Below are 22,928 nucleotides of genomic sequence, written 5' to 3' on the forward strand. Positions count from 1 at the left end.
GCACAAATGTAGGCAGGTGATGCAACAGAGACTGATGATTACCTCCCAGTGTCCCCTTCCTCCTTTTAGAAATAGAACCCTTCCCTCCTTCCAGGGTAAACAGAATAATGGCATCCCCAAATATGTCCACATGCTAATTCCCAGGACCTGTGCATAGGTTATAACCAGGCAGAGCGAGCTTTGCAGGTGTGATTAACTCGAGGCTCTTGAGATGGGGAGAATATTCTGGATTATCTGGGTGGGCCCAGCGTCATCGCAAGGGCCTGAAAACATGGAAGAGGGAAGCAGATGAGCCAGAGAAGATGTGAAAACAGAGGCAGGGGTAGGAGTGACGTGAAGAAGGGACCGTTAGCCAAGGAGTGCGGCTGCCTCTAGAAGCTGCAAAAGGCAAAGGACAGGTCCTTCCCTGGAGCCTCCAGAAGGAACACAGCCCTGCCAACCCATTCTGGACTTCTGACCTCCCGAACTACAAGACAATAACTCTGTATTGTTTTAAGCCATTGAGTTTGTGGTAATTTGTTACAGCAGGAATAGGAAACTAACACTCCCAGCCCCAGGTTGTGTGGGGCACATGGCTGCCCAGGGGGAAACTACATCCCCCAGACCTACCTGCAGCTGGGGCTGAGACTAGCTACATTTGTACCAATGCGCTGTGTGAGGGAATGACATGAGCAGTTTCCAAGTCACATGCTTTAAAGAGAGGAGCTGCTCAACCCCCACCTCCCTCCCTCTCCCCACACGGGCTGGAAAGCAGACCAGTGCCCACAAGGCCCTCCTACCACCCTACCACGCCGACAAAGGCAAGGCCCTAGCAACGGTGGAGGGGGCGACAGGAGAGGAGGCACCTGACCCCATGACCCTGCAGAGCAGAGCCATTCACTCATTCTGAACTGTCCAGGGCTCAGCAGGCAGCGGCCAGAGAGGAAAACAGACAGCTATGCCATCTTGGGGCCTCTGTGACAGCCATTTAGCCTATCCCCTAATATATCTGGGGTACCAAATGTTGGTGGGCATGGGAGCAGCAGAAATGTTTACGCTCTGAGATTATACACTTTGAAAACCAATTTGGCATTCTCTTCTCAAGCTCACATACTCTCTCCTTCAATAAATACGCTCTCTTCTTTATTCATTAGTTTGATTGTTCCCCCATTCCCTGGGAGAATATGCTGGTACAACCACTTTGGAAATCTAGCAACTTGAAAGCCAGCAAAATCACTCCTTGCTATACACCTTTAAAAAAACATATTTTACACATGGCTCCTAGAGGCATCTACTAAAACGATGATAGGAAGTCCATTCACAGTAGCAAAAAACTGGAAGCAATGCAAAAGTCCACCAGCAAAAGAAAGGATAAATACACAAAGGCACACCAGACAGGAAAAATAAACAAACTATAAAACGAGAGACAACAAGCAAAACACAAGTCTCTGTGCAGTATGGTGTCAGGTTTAAAAAATTAAAACCAAGCAAAACCAGACAATATGTTTTTAGGAGATATATGTGGAAATGATAAAGAAACTGTTAAAGAAGGGAATGATGATTTTTAAATATGCAAACAATGAATCATGGAACACTACATCAAAAACTAATGATGTAGGGGCGCCTGGGTGGCTCAGTCGTCGAGCGTCTGCCTTCGGCTCAGGTCATGATCCCAGAGTCCTGGGATCGAGCCCCGCATCGGGCTCCCTGCTCGGCGGGAAGCCTGCTTCTCCCTCTCCCACTCCCCCTGCTTGTGCTCCCTCTCTCGCTGTGTCTCTCTGTGTCAAATAAATAAATTTTTAAAAAAACTAATGATGTAATGTATTGTGATTATATAACATAATAAAATAAAATTTTAAAAAAAGACCCATGATGGGGGCACCTGGATGGCTCAGTTGTTAAGCGTCTGCCTTCAGCTCCGGTCATGATCCTGGGATCCTGGGATTGAGCCCCGCATCAGGCTGCCCCCTCAGCAAGGAGTCTGCTTCTCCCTCTGCCCCTCCCCCTGCTCATGTTCTCCCTCCCTCTCTCTCAAATAAATAAAATCTTTAAAAAAAATAAAATAAAGAATAAAAAAATAAAAAACACAATGTGAATGCCCTTAATGCCACTGAACTATACACTTAAAATGGTAAAAATGGTAAATTCTATGTTATGTATATTGGACCACAAAAAAATAAATAAAAGCTCATAACACTTTCAAATGTTTAAGGCAAAATAGGGATTCTTGGAAACCATTTTCCTTGTGAGGGGACCTTCCACATTACTCGTTTGAGAAACCCTGCTCTATCTGGTTTCTCTCTAGACCTCCAGTGAGAAGGGAGTTTCGGAGACTGACTAAACATTGTCGAATCTCAGAAAGTTGTCTTCTAACTTGACGTGTGTTCCTCAAATTAAGACCTTTCTTTCTTTCTGGATAAACAGAATTTCTTCAAACAAACACCCTTTGGTCTGACAGCTTATTTCACTGTGTGGTTCCTGAAATAATCACATCACAGTCTCCCTCCCAGTTAGGGAAATGAAAGTTAACTAAAATGTGTCATTGAGTGGAACCCTAAATATCTCTGAGTTCCTCTGGTTATCAAACCTTACATTTAACAGGCACTCAATAAACACTTGTAGAATTTAACTGAATTCCAATACACGGCAGTATTGGGTCAACTGTCTTGTTTGTTCTACCAGTACGAGCTGGTTATGTTCACAACTTGAAAATGTAAGAAAGGGAGAAAGTATGTGGTAGAGCTGAGCTACCGATGCTCTTTAACATGTACTATCACGAAGTTTAGAACTTTTATAGAAACTTGCCCCTAAGAGGGCATCATACATATTCAACTAATTTTTTACCAGGTACATGAGCTGACATTTGGCATGGGCTGTTGGCTGAGGAATAAATGCTTACATGATGCTATCCATTAACGAAACTGATGCACCATGAAGGTAAGGCTTTGAGATGGTTCTTCTGGCCTGGTTCTTGAGATTCTGACCAGCCTTACCCATTGCCCTTTGAAGCTAAAAGCATAATATTTTGAGGGGAGTGTATGATGATGACACAAAGCTAAGCTCAGAAACCACAGGAGGGTTATTACAGCCATGACCTTTTCTTTGTCGGCGCGGGACTTGGACCCACATCCCAGAGAAATATAAAGTCACAATGAGGACCCAGGGCCTCCAGGACACATTTTTCCCTATGACTTTAGAAAACAAAGTCCCTTTCAATGCCAGTCAGGGCATGAAGTGAAAAGAGGAAGGGAAAGGGAAAAGAAAGAAAAGGAACCAAACCCCCAAGGGTTTCGCCTTTCACTGTGTATACCCTAATCTCACACCTGAATGCTAAACCAAGATTAATCACCCAAAATGGCACAATGAAGAGGGTACAGTGTTGTGGACTATGAAAGCCTCGCTAGCAATCTCCTTCAGAGGTGTCTCTCTTCCCCCCTCCCATCTCTGTCCCTGTCTCTGTCTCTCTCATCCCCGTCTCTGTATCTGTCTCTGTCTCTCTCTCTCACGCACACATGCACACACAGGTGAAGCACATAGAGTATAGAAAGGATGATAAGCCATATGAGCACAGTTTCTTGAACTAAACCTGAAAGCAAGCACAGGGACGGCAAGTACCCCATGAATCCCCAAGTAATAATCCCCACAGCCTCAGGTCCTCTTCATTATCATCATCATCCTTGGCCATTCTAGTCATTTAGAGGGCTATGGAAACAAAGAATGGATATAAAATGTAATATAAAATATAAAACCCTGCCTACGACCTGAATTTCTTAAAGGGTAAAAAGGAAAATGATGTCCATCACATCCCCATTTATAATATCAAGATTATGGAAACACTCTCACTGCTCAAATGATAGGGAAATAGTCACATAAATTGAGATTCATGAACTGAGATATTCAGCAACTAAAAACACTGGCTTTGAAGACGACTATGAAGGTAAAAAGACACCAGGCCACACACCCACAAGTATGTAGTAAAAAGGCTGAAAAGACGTACACGAAAAGAAAATGAGAGTGCTTGCATCGGGGTACAGTCTGGGCTGCCAAATTCTCCTGCTTCCTATTTTCTAAACCCTCCAATACAGTCGCTATATATTTATAACCAAAAAAATTTAAGGTTCGAGAATCTTGGAGCTAGAAGAAGAAACAGCCTAGAATGTACTAGCTCCCGTGCAGGTCCTGTAAGGTGAGTCCCTCCCGGGCAGCGAGCCTGTGCCCTCCCTCCCACCGCTGGCTCACCCCCACCCCCAGCGTGGGGCAGCGGCAGGGGCTCCTCCCACAGGCCCGCACAGGGACCACTTTGCGAAGGTTTCTCCTCCCCCAGGGGGACCACACCTCCTGCTGTGGCCGTTGTGACCTTAGACTGCACTGAATAAACGAATAAACGACAGTTTCACCTAGTCTCAGGGCCACAGTAGGTGGCCTGAGCAAAGGAGGTGGTGGTGGTGACGTGGTGACCAGTGGAAAATCCGGGAGGCCTGGCAATACCGGCGGGAGAAGGCTGTAAGGAAGCAGTGGGAGGGAGGGGTGTGAGAAGGGGGTTTTCAGGAGTGAAAGGGTGTTGGGGGAGGGAGAGGGAGAGAGAGAGAGAGAGCTCAGAGAGCTGGCTGAGGGGGAGGGAGAAGAAGAGGAGGAGAAGGGGGAGGAGATGCGAGGTAGAGGGGTGGGAAAGGAGAGGGAGTTGGAAGAGGGGTTAGTAAGACGGGGAGGGTAAGTAAGAGGGGTGTGAAAAAGGGGGATATGGAGGAGGATGAGTGTGGGTGAGAAGGGGCACAGACAGGGATAGGAGAGGAGAGGTGAGGAAGAGAGAGGATGGGGCAGTAAGGAGGTGGGAGAGAGAGAGAATGAAGGAAAGACAGAAAGAAAGAAAGGCAGAGAAGAAAGGGACAAAGAGAGGCCCTGGGAAAGGGGAGGAGAGAAAGAAAGGGAGGGAAGGAGGGTCAGAAGAGGGTGGGTGGTTGGGGTATGGGTGGACAGCGAGGGGAAAGACAGGGTACAAGGGAAGAGAAAATTGGGGAAAGAGTGGGGGTAGGGAGAAGGTGGGGAGAGGGTAGGAAAAGGGATTACTTGGAAGGCAACAGAGGAGGAGGGAGACATAGCCGGAGAAGTGTGAGGGAAGAGGACAGGAGGGTAGGAGAGAGAGGGAGTGGGGGGATCGAGGGATGAGAGATAGGGTGAGGGGACCAAGAAAGGGTGGGGGAGAGAGAGTAGAAAGCAGACAAGGCGTGAGGTTGGAGAGAAGCAGCAGGCCAGACATTGGGGGGCAGTCCCCTGCCCCCTTTTCCCTTCGCCTCTCCGACTGGGCGGTTCACTCGCCAGGCAGGGGCTGTTTTTCACAATGTCTTCATCTCTTCCTCCATTTAAAAACCCACAGGTTCCCTAAAAGAGCCAGATAATGCCACAACTGTACCCCACCCCCACAGTGTGCTATCAGCAACCCATCCAAGTGCCTCCAAAGTCACATGTACACATTTTTACGTGCTGCCAATGCAAAGGAGAAACTACGCTGAGTTACACAACTGGGGTCTCAAAGGAAAAAAATAACCCCTTCACTCACTTGGAAGCACAACTGTGCCTGGCGTGGCCAGGAGCCCTTCCTCAAGGGAGCCTTATGAAAGGGCCTCCAAAGACGGACGGAACATCCTCAAAGACCGTAGCACCACCTCACACCAATCACCCCTTTGTCAAGAGAAAGCCAGGAAAAATGGGCACAGGGCGCTTTCAGGCATGCTGGCCTACGGCTTCCACGCGTCCTCATTTATAGTGCCCGCCCCAAGAGTGACCCCGGGTCCCCCGGCTCACCGGCACTGCTCCCGGGCAGCCTGCCCAGCACCCAGCACACACCTGGAGGAGACCCTCCTTAAACATTTCCACGGAACCAGACCCGGGCACGCCCTGCCCCTCGCAGAAGTGGGCCCACAGCAGCCGCCTGTGTATCCTCAGGGGGCGATGTTGACTCCGGGGGCCTCAGTCTTGCTAATGGGAATTTGGGACTGGGATGATGAATCAAATCCCTCTTAACAAGTGGCTGGAACTGCGGCATGTGCCCCATGAAGGAGTTGCACAAAGAGAAAAACTGGGACGGGGCAGGGAGGGGAGACGGCCAGATGGCATGGGGGGGCAGCTGGCCTATCCCTGGTTCTGGGGTTTGTTGGGGCCCTTGGCTTGCATGCAAGGCCCCTGTGGTCCTGTACTAAGCCCCCCTTTTCAGATTAACAGGCTCTGCTTAGCTTCCTCACTTGAAGAAAGTCCTTACTGCGCGTGCGTGCACACACACCCACTATGAAGCAGGAGACAGTCCTAACCCAGTTAAGGAACATGGTCTCCATCAGTTAAGATCCAGGACAAAGTTTCTACCAGTTATGAAACCCAGATCAGTTGAGACTCAGGGATACACAGCAGAATCTCCTAGAGAACTCTTCCAAAATATGCCTGTCGGTCCATCAAAACCAGATGAGGAGGACCCAGGCATAGCGTTCTGATGCACATTCCCCAGGGGAGGAACCCACCAGCTCCGGAGAAGTTCCATCTGTTTGTTCGGGCCCCTGGGTGGCTCAGTCAGTTAAGGGTCAGACTGTTGGTTTTGGCTCAGGTCGTGGTCTTGGGGTTCTGAGACTGAGCCCCACATCGGGCTCGGGGCTCAGCACAGCATGGAGTCTGCCGGAGATTCTCTTCCTCTCCCTTTCCCTCCCTCTCTGCCCTCCCCCCACACTCTCTAAATAAATAAATAAATAAATCTTTTAAAAAAGAAGTTCCATCAGCAATTAATCATAATGTAAAAAGGAGGGAGAAATAATGGAAATGCCTGTCTGCTGTTATGGGCATGAAGTCTGCCTGGAAGAATTTGGGAGAAAGAAAATGGGGGGGGGGAATCACCGGAGAACTGGAGGACTGGGATTGGGAAGGAGACCTGTCACTGTGAGCACTTTTCACCTTTTGAATTTTGAAATATGTGGATGTATAACCTCTTCCAGAAACTAACTTTTAAAAATGTTTTTAAAATTTCCCCAGCAAGCAGCTGTAGTCTCAAGGCCCAACAAACAGATGAGCACTGTGAACTGCTTCCCTTTGCAAATCTGTCCTCAACTGGTGAGCCCCCTACTCCTATTTTTTCCCCAGGCCCCCCAAAGCTAATTACTTTCTTTTCATTTCTTTTCTGACATTCAAAGGTAGCAATTAAGCTAAAACATCACCATCAATTTCCCAACACTCCTCTGCCAACCTGCTTAGGTGTCAGCAATGAGCTAATTGACAGACTGTATTTGGGTTGACACCTCTGCTGTCCATCTAATATTTTAAGGAGAACAAAAGGGCAGTGAGAAATCACTGGTTAAGTGATGAAAAACTATCCCATTTGGTTCATTGTGAAGAGGGGTTTTGGTTTCTGGTTTTTGAATGACCAAAATAGGAGGAAGGCAATGCCCATTTATGAGGCCATTCATGTCAAATGAATTTTACCCAGAAGCTAGCATGTAAAATGTTCAAGCAGAAGGTAGTATCCAGAACAGTCTGGTGAAGAAAATGAATATCCATGAAGAAGCTGGCTAAGAGGAGAGGAGAGCAACGCCAGGAAGGCCTTTTCCAGTTCTTATCCAAAACAACATTCAAGCACCTCCTTCCAGCTCTAGGCACAAAAATGAGAACTAGTTGGAATAATTAGGGAGGACACTAAGCTAATTAAAGACTTTTCACACAGGGAGTGGGTGTGTGATGGATAAAACCAGTGCAGCCCCAGAGGACCAGACCTAGAACAGGGCCCTAAGTCTTCCAAGTCTAGAACAGTCCAGAAAAATCCAGCAAAAACACAAGGGCTGATGTTTGCATACTGACTGATAAGAAGTTGAAATTTAAGGAGATGGTCATTTAAACTACCTATATGTGCTGTACTGGGTGCTTAAGGACTTAAATTTGTTAGGCAAAACGAGTAATTAATGACCAATTCAATATTTATAGTATTTAATCCAAGACACTGAGGAAGAAACAGCAGTATGAATTGAATAGCACTTCATCTTGCCATTCTGTCCTCCACCTGGGGGCAGACCAGCCTCCTGGGGGAGGGGGGTCAACTTCCTTGGCCACTGGAAGGAAATCAGCTTAAGGCCTTTACTGAGCTTTTCCTGCCCACTGAATACAGTTCAGTGAGGACACATATCAGTGAGGATTTTTTTGTTATTAGTGTTTTTTTCTTCCTGAGGCTAAGTATAGGCACAGTTTATCACTGCAGTAAGGTCCATGAGCTACATTTTGCTTTGTTGAAGTGTCCCCTAATGAAAACTGTAGACTTGCCTGTAAGATATTTACCCATAAAATAACAATCAAGTTGAAAACCAAGTGCTCCTAGTCACTCAGGATGCCCGTGTACTTTTGCCAGCGAAAGGAATTTGGGCAAAGAAAGGTACAACTGTCAACCCTCTATGCGCAGATTCGAGAGATCAGTTTGGCATGACAGTGCTTTCTCCCACGACTGAAATATCCTAATGAGCCCCAGTAATTGCCAAGGAAGTTACCCAAGCAACTAACTCACAAATGCTTCAGGATGGAAAAGGAAATTCACAATTCCCCCCCAGGCGGAGAGGGATATAACCAAGGGAGGTGGCTAGAGGGACCGAGCAAAGATGAAGTGCCTCCCAAAGGAAACACTGACCAAAAACATTTAAAAACAACAAAACCATACTTTCCCTTTGTCTGCATTCCCTTGGAATCTTAATTGGGACCCCTGGGCTTCCACCAAGTGTTCTCCAAAACGCTTGGGCAGCCAGGAAGCCCCACGGGACATGGATTCTATGCTTCAAGTTAGACACTTGCCAGGGAGGGGTGATGAAAAAGTTTTCGAAACAGACAGCCGTGCCGGCTGCACAAGACTGTGAATGTACTTAATGCCACTCAACTGTGGGCGTAAAAATGGTTAAAACGGCAAATTTTGTTGTATCTATTTTACCACGATTTTAAAAATTAGTAATGTAATATACCAAAAACCATTGAACTGCACACTTGAGATGAGTGAATTGTAAGATATGTGAATTACATCTCAATAAACCTGGGTTTTTCTTTTTAATTTACCAGGGAAACAGCCTGTAGAAAGAGCCTCACTGAGGAAGCAGGAGCCTGACATTTACTGAGCGCCGACCTGTATGCGTGGCTAGTTCTTTCCTATTTAAAGGAAGTTGGTTCCTGCAGCTAGGGGACCATGTCACTTTGCCTCTCAGAGTCTCAGTGTCATCATCTGATGGTGTGGGCTGCCCTGACTGCCAAGGCCCTTTCCAGAGCTTCAGTTGCAGGGACCGATGTGTGAGTGGCAGAAGGACCCACCATCTGCCACTCGGCACATAAGCACATCCCACTAGGAAGGCAGAACATCAGGGGAGCCAAACATGGGAGAAATAAGTTTACAACTTGGCGACCCAGGTATTGACAGAAGAGGCACATGAGCTGTGTTAAGACACTTTCTACTCAAAGAACGACATGGTGAAAGAATGATAAAGAGCCCTGCTTTGCAGTGACCTCTTGGTTTATTCACAAAACAAAGGCTGTGGCTACAGAGGAGACCTTGTGTCCAGAGCAGCTGATGATGAAGAAAGGATATGGTGCTTCAACCATCTGTGTAACACTCAGGGCAGGCCTCCCCAACTTTGGGGGGCGGACGACTGCTGGGGGGCTGTCCTGTACACTGTAGGATATGTGGCAGTGTCCCTGGCCCCCAGCCCCCGGCCCCCAGATGCCAATAGACTGTCCTCCCCCCACCAGCTATGACAACCAAGTGTCTCCAGACATTGCCAAATGTCCCCCTGAGGGGCAAAATCGCCCCCGGTTGAGAACCACTGCCAGGGCGAATTTTCTATCTTGACCCTGCAGTTCTTTGTCGAAGCCATGTGACATGTGGTGTCAGCCTTCTCACCCACTGCAGTGCAGGCCGCCACGAACTGTCAGCAAACACGCCACCCAGGGGACCTCACAGAACTGCACACACACTCCTGGCAGCCAATAGCCTCCGAGAATTTCAAGTAGTAACCATACTTGGGTGAAAGGGTTACTCATTCATTCATTCAGTGACATATGGCACTTAGTGTAGGCCAGGCAATGAGCCAGGGCAATGGCGTCGGGGACACCCTGTCAGAGATGAACAGACTTCATACAAGATGACGTGTTGTAGAGCAACCTTTGGAGCAGGACTCAAAAGATGAACAAGGGTGCGGCAGGCTGTGTAGCAGCCCTCCCCAAAGATGTCCACATCTGAATCCCCAGGACCTGTGCATATGTTACCTTCAGTGACAAACAGGACTTGGCAGGGTGATTAAGTTAAGGGGCTCGAGATGGGGAGGACAGCCTGAATTATCCAGGCAGGCCCAATACAACACAACGGTCTTTAGAAAGGGAAGGTAGGAGGTTCAGAGTAAGAGAGGGGATGTGAGGACAGAAGCAGAGGTTAGAGTGATGTGGCCACAAGCCAAGGAATGTGGGCACTTCTTCCAGAAGCTAGAGAAGGCAAGGAAATGGATTCTCCCCTACAGCCTCCAGAAGGAACGCAGCCCTGCCAACACCTTAATGTCAATCCAGTAAGACCCATTTTGGAACTCTTACCTCCAGAAGTGTAAGATCACACATTTATGCTGCTTCAAGCCACTGGGTTTGTAGTATTTTGGCACTGCAGCAAGAGGAAACTCACACAGAGAGACCAGAAGGCAGAGAAGAGAGCGGAATCCCTTCCCCGTGAAGGAAACTACACGGGCAAAAGCCTCAGAGGCCTGAACAAGCTCGGAACAAACCAAGGCCGGGGTGGCTGCCGAGCTTCCCGAAGGCTTGGCTAAGGCGCTCAGGTTCTAAAGCATCCGCAGAAGGGTGGTGACATGGGGTTGATTCCAGAAACATGTGGGGCTTGACTGCACCCTGGAAAGAGCTCAGAGAGGGGAGAGGGAAGGAAGGAGAGGCAAGGCAAACAGCAGAACAGCTATGGAAGTGACGGGAAAGGTGGTGATCCCCCCCGCCAGGATACAGACATTGAGGACGAGAAACGCTGAGCTCAGTGGGGCGCGTGCTCCGTTGGCAGCGTCGGAGACACACCTGGGTGAAGTTAGCCCGAAGGTTAGGGGTAACAATTAAGTCAACCAATTTTAATTTGGGGCTTCCCATGTGCCAGCACAGATGCAGTTCCTGCCCTCCCCAAGCACGGAAGAGAGAAGCAGAAGGGTCAGTAGCAGAGTGACGTGCTATGGTGAAAGAGACCTGAGCGGCCATTGCTGGCTTGGAAGATGGAAGTGGGCCATGAGCCAAAGAATGCAGAGGACTCTGGAAACTGGAAAAAGCAAGGAAAGGGATTCTCCCCTAGAGCCTCCAGAAGGAATGCAGCCCTGCCCACATCTTGATCTTAGCCCAGCGAGGCCTGTGTTGGACATCTGATCTCCAGCACTTTAAAGATAATAAAAGTATGGCATTTTGGGGCACCAAGTTTTTGGTAATTTATTACAGCAGCAATCAGAAGCTAATACAGGTACCAGGTACAAAACACCGAGAACAAATACCAAAAACCCTACCATGCTAACAATGTATGTGAATGTCCCTTCTAAAGAGGATGGAGGGAAAAGAAGGACAACGGCAAAGACCCACGTGATACTCTGGTAAAAGTCCAAGCAATGCTGAGATGGGCTGGCTCGTGTCACTAATGCCCAGGTGCTGGACGTCCGGCATGGATGAGATTCATGGAAGAATCAACACTGTACTGTTCCAGTGACTCCGTAAGATGTTTGTTCTGAACTAGGAGCACATTTTTCTCCTTCTCCAGGGCCATGTGTCACTTATAACAACAGCTTATATTTGACCAGAGCGCCCATGTACTCTTCAGGGACCCACGTACTCTGAACCTCAGCTTTCTCACCCGCCAGGCAAGGAGGTTCTACACTCGACTTTGTGCATCAGAACCACCTGAGGGCTCCTTAAAACACAAATTGCTAGGCTCCACGACCCCCCTTCCTCATTCAGTAGGTAGAATTGAGGCCAGGGAATGTGTGTCTCTAACAAGATCCCAGGGAGGCTGATGCTGCCGGCTGGGGGACCACACTCTGAGAACCACTGTATTCGACTCTCCTCTCACACTGAAGAGATTCAAGTATCTTCCCGCCCCGCATCTTTCCCATGAAGAGCCACCTTGACTTCCTGGTTCTCAGCAGCTTGCGCCGTATCTCTTGCCCCGGGTCAGCATTCGGTTGTCTGTTGTGCTTCATGTTGCAGAGCTGGCAGACTAGAGCTGGCCCATATTAATAAAGGAGCCACAAAATGTACCTAGAAAGCCACTGTCCTCCCCCACCTCCTAGTCGCTGCCCCCCTTTATCACTTAGTTAGCTCAGAAAAGCAGCCCCTGCCATCGGGGAGCAGGCCGGGCAGTCTCCCCCACTGAACATAAATAATTCCCCAGGACACCAACATCAGACAAGGCCACTCTGTGGCCAGCATGGGACAAGACAAAAACAAGACCACTCTGTAATCCTGGCTGAACACGGAGAACAAGTGAACCTTGTCCAAATCACAAACGGCCCCACACATCCCCGCATCCCGGCTAACAGGAGGGACTGCGGCTTCGTTACCAATCACAGCCTCTGTCTGGTCTTCCCTGCTTCTAGGTAAGATTGATGAGGACCCCCAGTCATGGAATTACCTCGCTTCCGGCCAGCATCCAATCCAGAGCAGCACCCAGCTTCCTTAAACGCTCCCCTAAAGCCCCTGCCACAGGCGCAGTCCTCCGCGTGGTCCGTCGCTGTCACGAGAGGAGAACCGCCTGTTCCACACCAGGTGTGGGCCTGGGGGCGGGGAGGGGCCGTGGCGGGAGGGCAGTGATGACTCCTACCCAATTTTCAGATTTCAGATTTCAGCTCAAACACAATCTCCTCAAAGACATTGTCCTTACCCCTCTGTAGCCTAAATCACATTGCCCCTCTCTAATCTCCTTTCGTGAGACCTAGCAGGGCTCCTAATCACCTCTTGTCTTGAGTACTGCATTCGGGCCTTCCTCTCCCACCAGCTGCCAAAGCCACGCTGGCAAGCCCATGCACAGTGCCTGGCACAAAGCAGGAGATCAATAAATACTGCACGGAGAGTTGGAGGAATGGAGGAATACTGACCACTGTATGCAATCTACTTTCAAATTTCAAATACAAGAACTGATGAGAGAATGTCAGTAATGCAACAAGAACTGAAGGTCTGTGCAACCAGGGAGGGAGCGAGGTTTTGCCTGTGCCGTGATGGGTACAAGGGGACAAAGTAAAGGTCACAGGTGATAAAGGTAGAGTCTTTCCTTCCATTTCTAACTTTAGACTATTTGTGGAGACCAACACATTACATTCATTCTAGCTTTAGTTTAGCATAAAGCAATCTCCCACCAAAAAATACATTGCTAAAAACAGTCCAAACTTTCTTGTTACCCTGGAATTTTCTAAACAAAAATCATTTGCTGGGCTTGCAAATCCTCCACTATTCACAAATTTGGATCGTTAATATTTGTGCGATCGTAATGACAAGAGGCTTTCCCTCTATCTGGCACCGCGGGCATCTGCCTGCAAGCTCTGAGGGCACATCCTGAGTGGGCTTTTGTAAGAGGCCATTTTGCAACTAACTGGCTTCATTTCAGAGTTAGGGATTTAAAGCTCTTCAGTTATTTTTCAGATTAAAGACTATAGAATTACACTGCGTTAGCCATCAACAGAAAAATCATTACCAGGCCAGGTAAGAATGCAAGTGTATCAAACTGATACACTGGAGAAATCTTTTGAAAACCAAGGAGACTTGGGGGATTGGGGAAGGGGGCTGGGCCTGTGTGTGTACACACACCCACTTCAGAAACAGCACTATTGGGTGGCTCCATCAGAAGACGTACAGAATCAGCTGTTAAATACCTATACATCACCACAAATACACTGCTGAAGATGCTTTAGAAAATAACAGGTGTGGGGGGTGCCTGGCTGGATCAGTCGGTGGGGCATGAGACTCTTGATCTCAGGGATGTGACTTTAAGCCCCACCTTGGGTGTAAAGATTACTTAAAAATAAAATCTTAAAAAAAAAAAAAAAAAAACTCTTTGGGGCACCTGGGTGGCTCAGTCGGTTAAGTGTCTGACTCTTGATTTTGGCTCACGTCATGATCTCAGATCGTGGGATCAAGCCCGCTTAAGATTCTCTCTCCCCCACTCCCTTTGCCTCTCCCCCTCCCTCTCTAAAAAAAAGAAAAGAAAAAGAAAATAGCAGGTAATCTTTAGCCATAGACTACTACAGACATCTTAAGTCCCACTATAAACATTTTAATGAATTAAATACCAGCATTCATTTTAATCAATCGTCTCTAAGTATTAATACCTGAAATAAATGAAAATCAGTTTCTGCACCCCCTCTGTCTTGTAATGGTTACAGTAAAAAAATATTAAGCTTGAAAGGACTATAAACTGCAGAAGCAGTCTCTAATTTTCTTAGGAGGCTCTGGATAATGAAAACAGTTCAGGCTTGAATAATAAACAGGTCTGTTTCTTCTTAAACTGGACTCCTCTTCCCTCTGAGATACAGAAGACCACAGAAGACATTGGTATCTAACTTCTTTTTTTGTGCAACCCTCTCGGGACCCACAAAAAAAAAAAAGGAAAGGTGATCAAAATATCATTTTTGGTTACCTCAGGAAAAACCAACCTGTTACTAAAGTGATCAGTAATGTTTAAAGTATATATTTCTGTTAATAAACTAAAATCATCTTACTAGGTGCCAAAGCAAAACAAGAGTGTTGAGCTAAGTGTTTTGTCTTCCACCAGGTAGGAGGGTTGCATACCCATTCATTCATTCATTCATTCATTCAATAAATATTTATTTAGGGCCTGCTCCACACCGCGCACCAAAGAAAACAGTGCTGAGCAAAATGGTACCAACACAGTTCCTGTCCTTACGGCTACGGAGCTTACAGTAGGGGAGATAAATGTTAAACTCAAATAAATATGTAATACCGCTATTTTTTAAAAGGTGCAATAGGAGAAAGGGTAACAGAGAAACTAATTTAGACTGCAGATAGTGCAGGGACCAGAGAAGGGCACTGAGAAAAAAGTGACACTGAAGCCGAGAGGCCATCAAATTGCCACCACTTTAGAAAAGGAAAATCATTTTGGCAAATGACCACAAATGGGATTTTAACTGCCTGTCAACAGCTGATTGGGTTAAACCTCCTCTTTCCCAGTGCATCCGTCTTCAGGAGCATCCTATGACTGCTTGCCTATCATTCTTGGACTCGCCTACTCAAATCCTATTACCTGAACACAGAAAGGTCTCATTTTATTATGATTTATTATGATCTACAGCCTTCCTCTGCCTGGCCTAGAAACACCCAAAAATAATCTGCCAAAGGTATGAAAGACAGAGACTGGCTTCCAGCAAGAACGTTAACCGGGTGGGCCACACGATTACTAGCCCAGGCAATCACAAGTCCTTTGCCCAATAAAGTGCCACATCCTCTGGGCAAGGTGGCTCCAATATGCCAGAGTCTATACCAGATGGGACCCAGGGGACCGAACGGTTAGTTGCCTACTTGGAAATCGAGGACTGGATCACCTGCTCCAGTTCCCCCAGCCTTCAGACTTAGAGGATGTAGGAAGTGGCCTTATGAGCATCACGGAGCGGAGAGCTCGTCCGACTGAGAAGGCAGGCAGGCAGAGAGGGGGTCAGGGCCGGAGGAAGAGGGGCTCCAAGAGAGACAAGTCTGGCGCTCAGGACCCGAGGATGGCACGCCAGGCCGGGTACTGGGGCGTTTCCCGCACCGCCCCCCCACGTCGGCCCCCAGCAAAGGCAACCCGGCCCCTGGCCGCCCCGAGACCCCGAGATTCTGGCTTCCCCCACGGCGGGGCCAGGAAGACAGACACCGCGAACCCCGCGCTGGGCCGGAGCCCACCAGCTCCCAATACCCACGTCCTCAGCGCAGAGGAGGGCGCGCTGGGGCGAGAAAATGGCCAAGACAAAACTCTCCCCGCCCACCCGAAGAGCCAACCACACCCCCTGCATCCCTCAGCCTCAGCCGCCCCGGGCCGGCCCGCGATCCTCCGCCCAGGCCCCCACGGGGTTCCCGTCGGGGCCGCGCGGGCTCAGCAGGAACGCGAGTGGGAGTGAACGGGGGTGCGCGAGGCAGGCAGGGTGCCCACCGCGGTGTCACCCGCCAGGGCCCTGCCCCCGGAGCGTCCTCCCGACTCCGCGGTCCCGGGACAGGCGCGCCGCCCGCAGACTGAGGTGGACACCCGGGCGCTGGGGCGCAGGCAGTCCCCTACTCACCCATTGGCGTCGAGCCGGGCCGGGCCGCCGAGGCAGCGTGAAAGTTGGCGGAGGCGGGCGCGGGGGTCGGGCGCCGGGATCCGGGCGCGGGGATCGGGGCGCAGGGGTCGGGACGCGGCGGCGGCTGGGCCGGCTTTCTCCTCAGTAGCGGCGGCCGCGGCGGCTCAGCGCCGCCCGCTGCTGCCTCTGCTGCTGCTGCCGCTGCTGCCCCGTGGTGATTCCTGCTGCTGCTGCTGCTGCTGCATCGCGGCCCGCTGCGCCCGGCTGAGCCGGGTTTCCTGCTCCCCGCGAGTGGAAATTGCGAAAAAAAAAAGAAGAAGAAGAAGAAGCGCCGCCCAGCCCAGCGCCCGGCAGCCGCGGCCACGCAGCCCGCTCTCCCCCCTCGCCGCTGCCGCCGCCGCCGCCGCCGCCGCCGCCGCCGCCGCCGCCGCCGCGATGCTCCTGCGGCTCAGCCTGCCGGGGACGCGCGGCCGCCGAGGCGGGGGCGGAGCCAGCGAGGGGCGGGGCCGGAGAGGGGCGGGGCCGGCGCCCGGGGCGTCCCTGCGGCTACGGCGCTTGGGCGCCCCCCTTCACCGCCTGCTGGGGAGGGACTCAGCTCTGCGAGGCCGCCCCACACCCGCGGCGGCTCGGCTCACGCCCCGGGAAATGCCGCGAGACTCCTCGAGACCGGAGCGGGGGTCGTGGGGGAGGGGGCGTCCGAGTGGAGGGGCACGTGGGAAAGGAGGTGGAAGCGGCAGACCTACTGGGTGCGACGAGAGATGGAGGGCGGGCTGGGGGTGGGGAGACCATAGGTAGGTGAGGGAATGAACACCTGCTGAGGGTGATGGCAGGTAACTCCGGGATCGAGGATTAAGGCAACCCAGAATAAGCTTTCACAGAGCGGTCTGTTGGGAAGGCAGGAGAAAGGGTCCCTATGGAGGGAGAGAAATGCTACATCCATTCAGTGCAGCGTGGGAAAGGCCGGCCAAGTGCGAGTTCGGCTTACAGGAGGCGGCGGAGAGGAGGTTCAGAAAGACAGAAGGACGCAGCGGGGCTGGTGGGGCACATCGCCCCGCACCGACCCTCGCAGGGACCCCTAGCCCCGCACCCCGTGCCTGGGCCAGGTGGGGTTGGGCTGCTCAGCTGTGTTCCCAGGCTCTGATGTTCCCAAGAATCTCCTGAGGCAAGGGCTGACTCCCTCCCCAGCAAGGTACTGTGCCACATTGCCCCCGCCCCCCCCCCCCCCCCCCGACCTAGGCAGCCGACCTTTGAATCGGCGCTGAAATTAAAACAGGGAATTCATAGGTAACTCACAAGCTCCTTTTTGGGTCCATTCACCACTACACCTTTTGCCATATTCTGCCCAGCCAGCACCACATTCATTTGCCATCCGTTTATTTCCTTTTCCCTTTCCACCATCTGGTGGTAGGAAGAGATAGTGAAATAGATGGGAAACATTCAGAAAGAGAGAAAATAAAACAATTAAGAAATCAAATCACTGGCCCCTGAAAAACGGAGGAGGCTGAAGGTTAGTGGACCCAGAGGTGACAAATAAAAGCTGACCCCTACCCTATATATAGGGCTGTGTTCATACCTCACCCATGATGTTCGGGCAACTTTGGTAAATAGGTTACATCCTGAGATGTCTGCAGAAAGATTTTCTTATAATTGTTTCATTAGCTTTAAAAAAAAAAAAAAAACCTCTCACAGTCAGGGTCTTATCAACAAGAGATCAGTAACATCAACTTTCTAAATACTTTTCTTGTGTGTCAGAGCAATCTAAACAAGAGACGAATCAAGGAGGAGAAGACCCATCCCTGGAGCTACAGAGAAGGTAGTAGTGTTAGCAATGGCAGACTCCTAAGGAAGGGCTTAAAGAACATGGAAATTAAGAATTCGAAGTGTTGGAGGCACAGATGAATACTCATACCTGCCCCAGGATCCATGGTGCCTCACTCGTTACATGCCTTGGCATACCAGAGAGATGAGGCCTTGTGATAGATCTTAGAGTTGACAAACACTGAAACTCATAGAGCCGGGCTAAGGCCCACTGTTACTAGGACTTTTTTTTCTTGAACCCCACCCAGAAGAACTAGTCTGGGGTCTGTCCAATTCCAGAGGTAACTCTTTTTGCTAAGGCCACAGTCATTGGGCTACCTTATCCCTCTCCCAAGAAGACTTGGGGCCCTGAAAATGACTGGGCATGTTTCAACACAGAAATAGCTGAGCTGGACTTGTGGTGGGCTAGCATCTCGGTGCTGAGGATTCTCTGCTGGCTGCCCCGGGCATTCTCAGAGCAATGGGACCAAAGGCTTCGAACAGCGTCAGTGATACCCACCGCGGCTTACCTGGATGTTGCAGAGACCAATACACCTAAACCAGCAAACGTGGCTGAATTCTATAGGCCTCAAAAAAAAAAAAAAAATCAGCAGCTTGTCTCGTGGTCCTGCTTATTCTTTTTTTTTTTTAAGATTTTATTTATTTATTTGACAGAGAGAGACACAGCGAGAGAGGGAACACAAGCAGGGGGAGTGGGAGAAGGAGAAGCAGGCTTCCCGCAGAGCAGGGAGCCCAATGCGGGGCTCGGTCCCAGGACCCCGGGATCATGACCTGAGCCGAAGGCAGATGCTTAAGAACTGAGCCACCCAGGCGCCCCGGACCTGCTTATTCTTATTCATCTCTCTATCCTACATGGGGAAGACAGTCTTCTTGTTTACGTTTTTCCCCCAGCTTTGCACAGGTGAAGACAGACGACCCGAACTTTTGTGTCTTGTTTTGACTCTGGTCTGTTTCAAGTCATACCTTTCCTTCTTGAATCAGAGAACTGCGTCCCTACTCCTTGATCTGGGTATGCTTTCTGCATGGGTAAATTTGTCATTTTTTAAAAAGATTTATTTATTTATTTGAAGGGGAGAGGGGCAGAGGGAGAGAAAGAATCTCCAGCTGACTTCCCGCTGAGCGCAGAGACCTACGCGGGGCTCCAGCCCAAGACCCTGAGATCATGACCTGAGCCAAACTCAAGAGTCCGATGCTCAACTGACTGGGCCACCCAGGTGCCCCGACAAACCTGTCATTTTATGACAAAAGAAAGACTGATGACAAGACTTAACATTTTTGAAAATCCCAAGCTGTACCCTAATTCTATTGCCTTAAGTAAACTAAATGGTATGAATTCTACTCAAACACTGTAGAGTTTTTTCACTTTAAGTTTCTCTAAATTACAAAAATGGATATTCTTACACACACACACACACACACACACACACACTGTTCGGTTCTCCTGAATGGTTCCTATTGTCCTTTTATTTTTCCTTTGAGAAAGTTTTGGTGACCAGCACAGGGGTAGTTAATGTCAAAATTCAAATCCAGCTACTGACAAGAATAGATGTGTAATTCCTCATCCTGCCTCCCTCTTAAAGGAGTGTTGTTTAACAGAATAGTTAGTGCAATATTTCAAATTACATGAATCCATCTCATGAATATTGCTAAATAAATACAGTTGTATTTGATACCACGGCTTTGTCCTACTGAACTCCCATTCCAACCAGAATGGATGATGCATTTTGGGAATGGAGAGTAGCTGAGGTGTGACACTTAAAACGGTATCACATGACTTAAGAGGCCCTTCGATGTTACTGAGGGGTGGTAACATTTTGGATAAAAATGTAAGGCAGTTGAGCTTCTGCCCATGTAGCTCTTACAGCTTGTCATGCTTGCTCTCTTCGAGTACTCGGACTTGACATCTGTACTTTACATGTAATGAATGATACTTTGCTTTGATAACTTTAATAGCATCTTTACATTAATAGAAATTACATACAGAGTGCTTTACAAAAGACAGTCCTTATCTGGTGCTTCTGATGAGCTTTATGGAGAAACGGAAAACCTCACGGTGCCAGAAAGTAAGGAGAGTGCCCAATAAAAATGATGGTGCAAATCAAAAGGGCCCAGGAGCCAACCTGAAAGAGCTCCCAAAGACCAAAGCTGGGACAATTCAAGCAACAAGTAACGATTCTATTGGATTATAACCCAAAGATATCATAAAAGTTATGTCTTTAAGTCTATAGGGGTATACACAAAGAGCTAAGTAAATAAGTCAGGGAGAGGGGACAAGTCTTCCCTACAGAGGAATTCCAATTTGTAAATGTAGAAGAAATGAGGGAAAGGGAAAATTGCCATAGAACACCATAGTAATAATGGAGGCAGGCACGATCCACCTCAAATTTTCAAATTAGTGGGCACGTAAGTGAAGGAGAAACCCTGGCAGACAGCGGCCTAAGCAAGCAGTCAAAACTTGCCACTGACGGTTTTGAGGCAGGCTTTTCCCTTCTTCCTTTGCATCGTGCATGCTGGGTCCAAGGTAATGTGTGCGGATCGCATCAAAAGCCATGGAAATAACATCCTGCTCTATCGCAGTTGATCTGGCTTGATAACCACTCTTGGAATGACCCACTCACTTCTCCTGTTATCTTTTTCAGTGAATCCTTTGCGACAAATCCAAGAGAACTGGTTTTACCAGCTCTATGGAGATGAAAACTAATCAAATCAAAGAAGCAAGTTGTTTATAAGACAGCTGAACTATGATTATCTTTACAAGGTTTGTAGGAAAGGCTTGCTTTGCAAAGGAAAACACAAAGGAAGTCACTAAAAGGTGAAATGTGCTCTCCCACAAGGCTATAAAACTGGAAGAGGGTGTTCTTGTTTCAATATCCAAAGGCTGCCTGATTACTTGACTTCCCAGTTGATCAGTCACAGGAACTTGCATCTAAAACACACAAAAAGAGCCCCAGGGTGTAGACTAACTTGCCTCAAACATTTTCCCATCCTTTTTCACAGTACTGCTTTATCTAAGAAAATCGTAAACTGGTAAAATAGTCCTAGGAGATTAACAAGAAATATAGTTTGTACTGTTTTCTACCCATTCTACCCATTCCCCCCATTATAAGGGGTCATGTGTAAAGAAGGATATTATTACAAAAAATGAAGTGATATTCCAAAAAAGTGCCAAAAACAGTAAACATTAAGATCATATGTGTGAAATATGCATTTAATAAATATGAACAACTTTAAATAGAAGAATTGGCATTTAACACAGGAATAAACCATCCCAACAGGCCAGTTTTTAAAAATGGGAGTCGATTGATGATTGAGGGCTTTCGATCTTAACAATAATGAAGATTTCAAAGTAGGAACTGCTGGCGTGCCTGGGTGGCTTACATCTTGTCCAACTCTTGGTTTCAGCTCAGGTCATGATCTCAAGGTGGTAAGATCGAGAGCCCCAGGTGGGGCTCCGCGCTCAGCACAACATCTGCTTGAGACTCTCTTCCTCTCCCTCTCCTCCCCCCTCCGCCCCTTGCCCCAAGCGCATGCTCTCACACACTCTCGCTCTCAAATAAATAAATAAATAAACAAAATCTTTTTAAAAAAGAAAAGAAAAGTAGGGATTGCCTTACAAAAGTGATTTCTCTTTTCCCTGAGCTTCCAGGAGAAGCGCAGGGGCTCCATCACAGACTTGGCTTCCACTGGAGCAGGTCTCCAGGAGGCACAGCTGTTTGCCGGCCTTCGAGACCGAAGGAGGAACAGGTGAGAATGCTCCGACTGGGGGGAACAGATGATGTTGCAAGGGAGCTTGTGTGGAAGGGGCAGGAGAGCAACCGAACATCCAGTTTGAAGTGGTCTCTGTGCCAGGCCCTGAAGCAATGGGTAGGAGCACAGGTTTCTAAGTAGACTGATTTTAGGAAGGTAACTGGAGAGCCCACGGAAGCGGGACCAGAGGATGGAGAGTCTACAAGTGGGAGGCCTTGGATAGGCCCTCGACATTAAAGGCAAGAAATACAATGGCGTTGACACTGACAAAGTGGAGAGGTTAGCATTCTAGAGTCATGTCTGAACTACATTTGTCAGATCTGGTGAGGCAGTAGATGTAGGGAGAGGGTAGGGAGCATGGATGGAGGATTTGAAAGAAATATTTTGTTGGCTGGTTTGGAAGCTGAGTAGCTGGAAGCATCAACCAAGTGGAGAAGGAAATCATTGCAGGCAGGGAGGAGATAATGAGTTCACATTTGAATCTTATTAAGAGTGAATAGAAAAGGGAATAAAGTGTATCCGTGCTACGATATGGATGATCCCTGAAAACATGATGCTACGTGAAAGAAGCCAGCTATAAAAGGACACATTTCATATGATTCCATTTACCTGAAACACCTAGAACAGTCAAATCTGTAGAGACAGAAAGTAGATGAGGGGCTGGAGGAGGGGGCTGGGGGAATTGGGGAGTGACTGCTGTTGGGTACAAGCTTGCTTTTAGGGGTGACAAAAGTGTTTAAAAATGTATTGCAGTGACAGTCGCACAACTCTACGAATATACTTAAAAACCATTGTATTATATACTATAAAATGGGTGGACTGTATGGCATGTGAATTCTATCTCAACAAAGGCTGTTAGATATTTAAGAAAGAATGACAATGGGTACAGAGTTTCAGTTTGGCAAGATGAAAAAGTTCTGGAGATGAATGGAACAATGGGAATATATTTAATACCACTGGACTATACACTTAAAAATGATTACCATGGTAAATTTTATGTTATGTATATTTTACCACCATAAAATAAGAGAGTGACTCCATTCATAACCGGTGGGTAGTCTGGGGCCTAGTAAGGATGTTTTCCCTGTTCTGCTTACTGCCGTAACA

At 48.5% G+C, this 22,928-nt stretch overlaps 1 protein-coding gene across 6 annotated transcripts in view; it reads right to left on the reverse strand.

Moving 5' to 3' along the window:
- SH3KBP1 (SH3 domain containing kinase binding protein 1) overlaps positions 1 to 16,643 on the reverse strand; it is a 327,794-nt gene extending 311,151 nt beyond the window's left edge. For all 6 annotated transcript variants that reach the window (XM_032389636.1, XM_032389634.1, XM_032389635.1 and 3 more), the window contains exon 1: positions 16,257 to 16,643. In XM_032389636.1, coding sequence (XP_032245527.1) covers positions 16,257 to 16,260 — 4 coding nt within the window. In that variant the 5' untranslated portion in view covers positions 16,261 to 16,643. The remainder of the gene's footprint in view (positions 1 to 16,256) is intronic.
- Between the last annotated feature and the right edge of the window lie 6,285 nt (positions 16,644 to 22,928).

This window comes from Phoca vitulina, unplaced genomic scaffold, assembly GCF_004348235.1.
Source record: "Phoca vitulina isolate PV1807 unplaced genomic scaffold, GSC_HSeal_1.0 scaffold55, whole genome shotgun sequence".
NCBI classification, from domain to species: domain Eukaryota; kingdom Metazoa; phylum Chordata; class Mammalia; order Carnivora; family Phocidae; genus Phoca; species Phoca vitulina.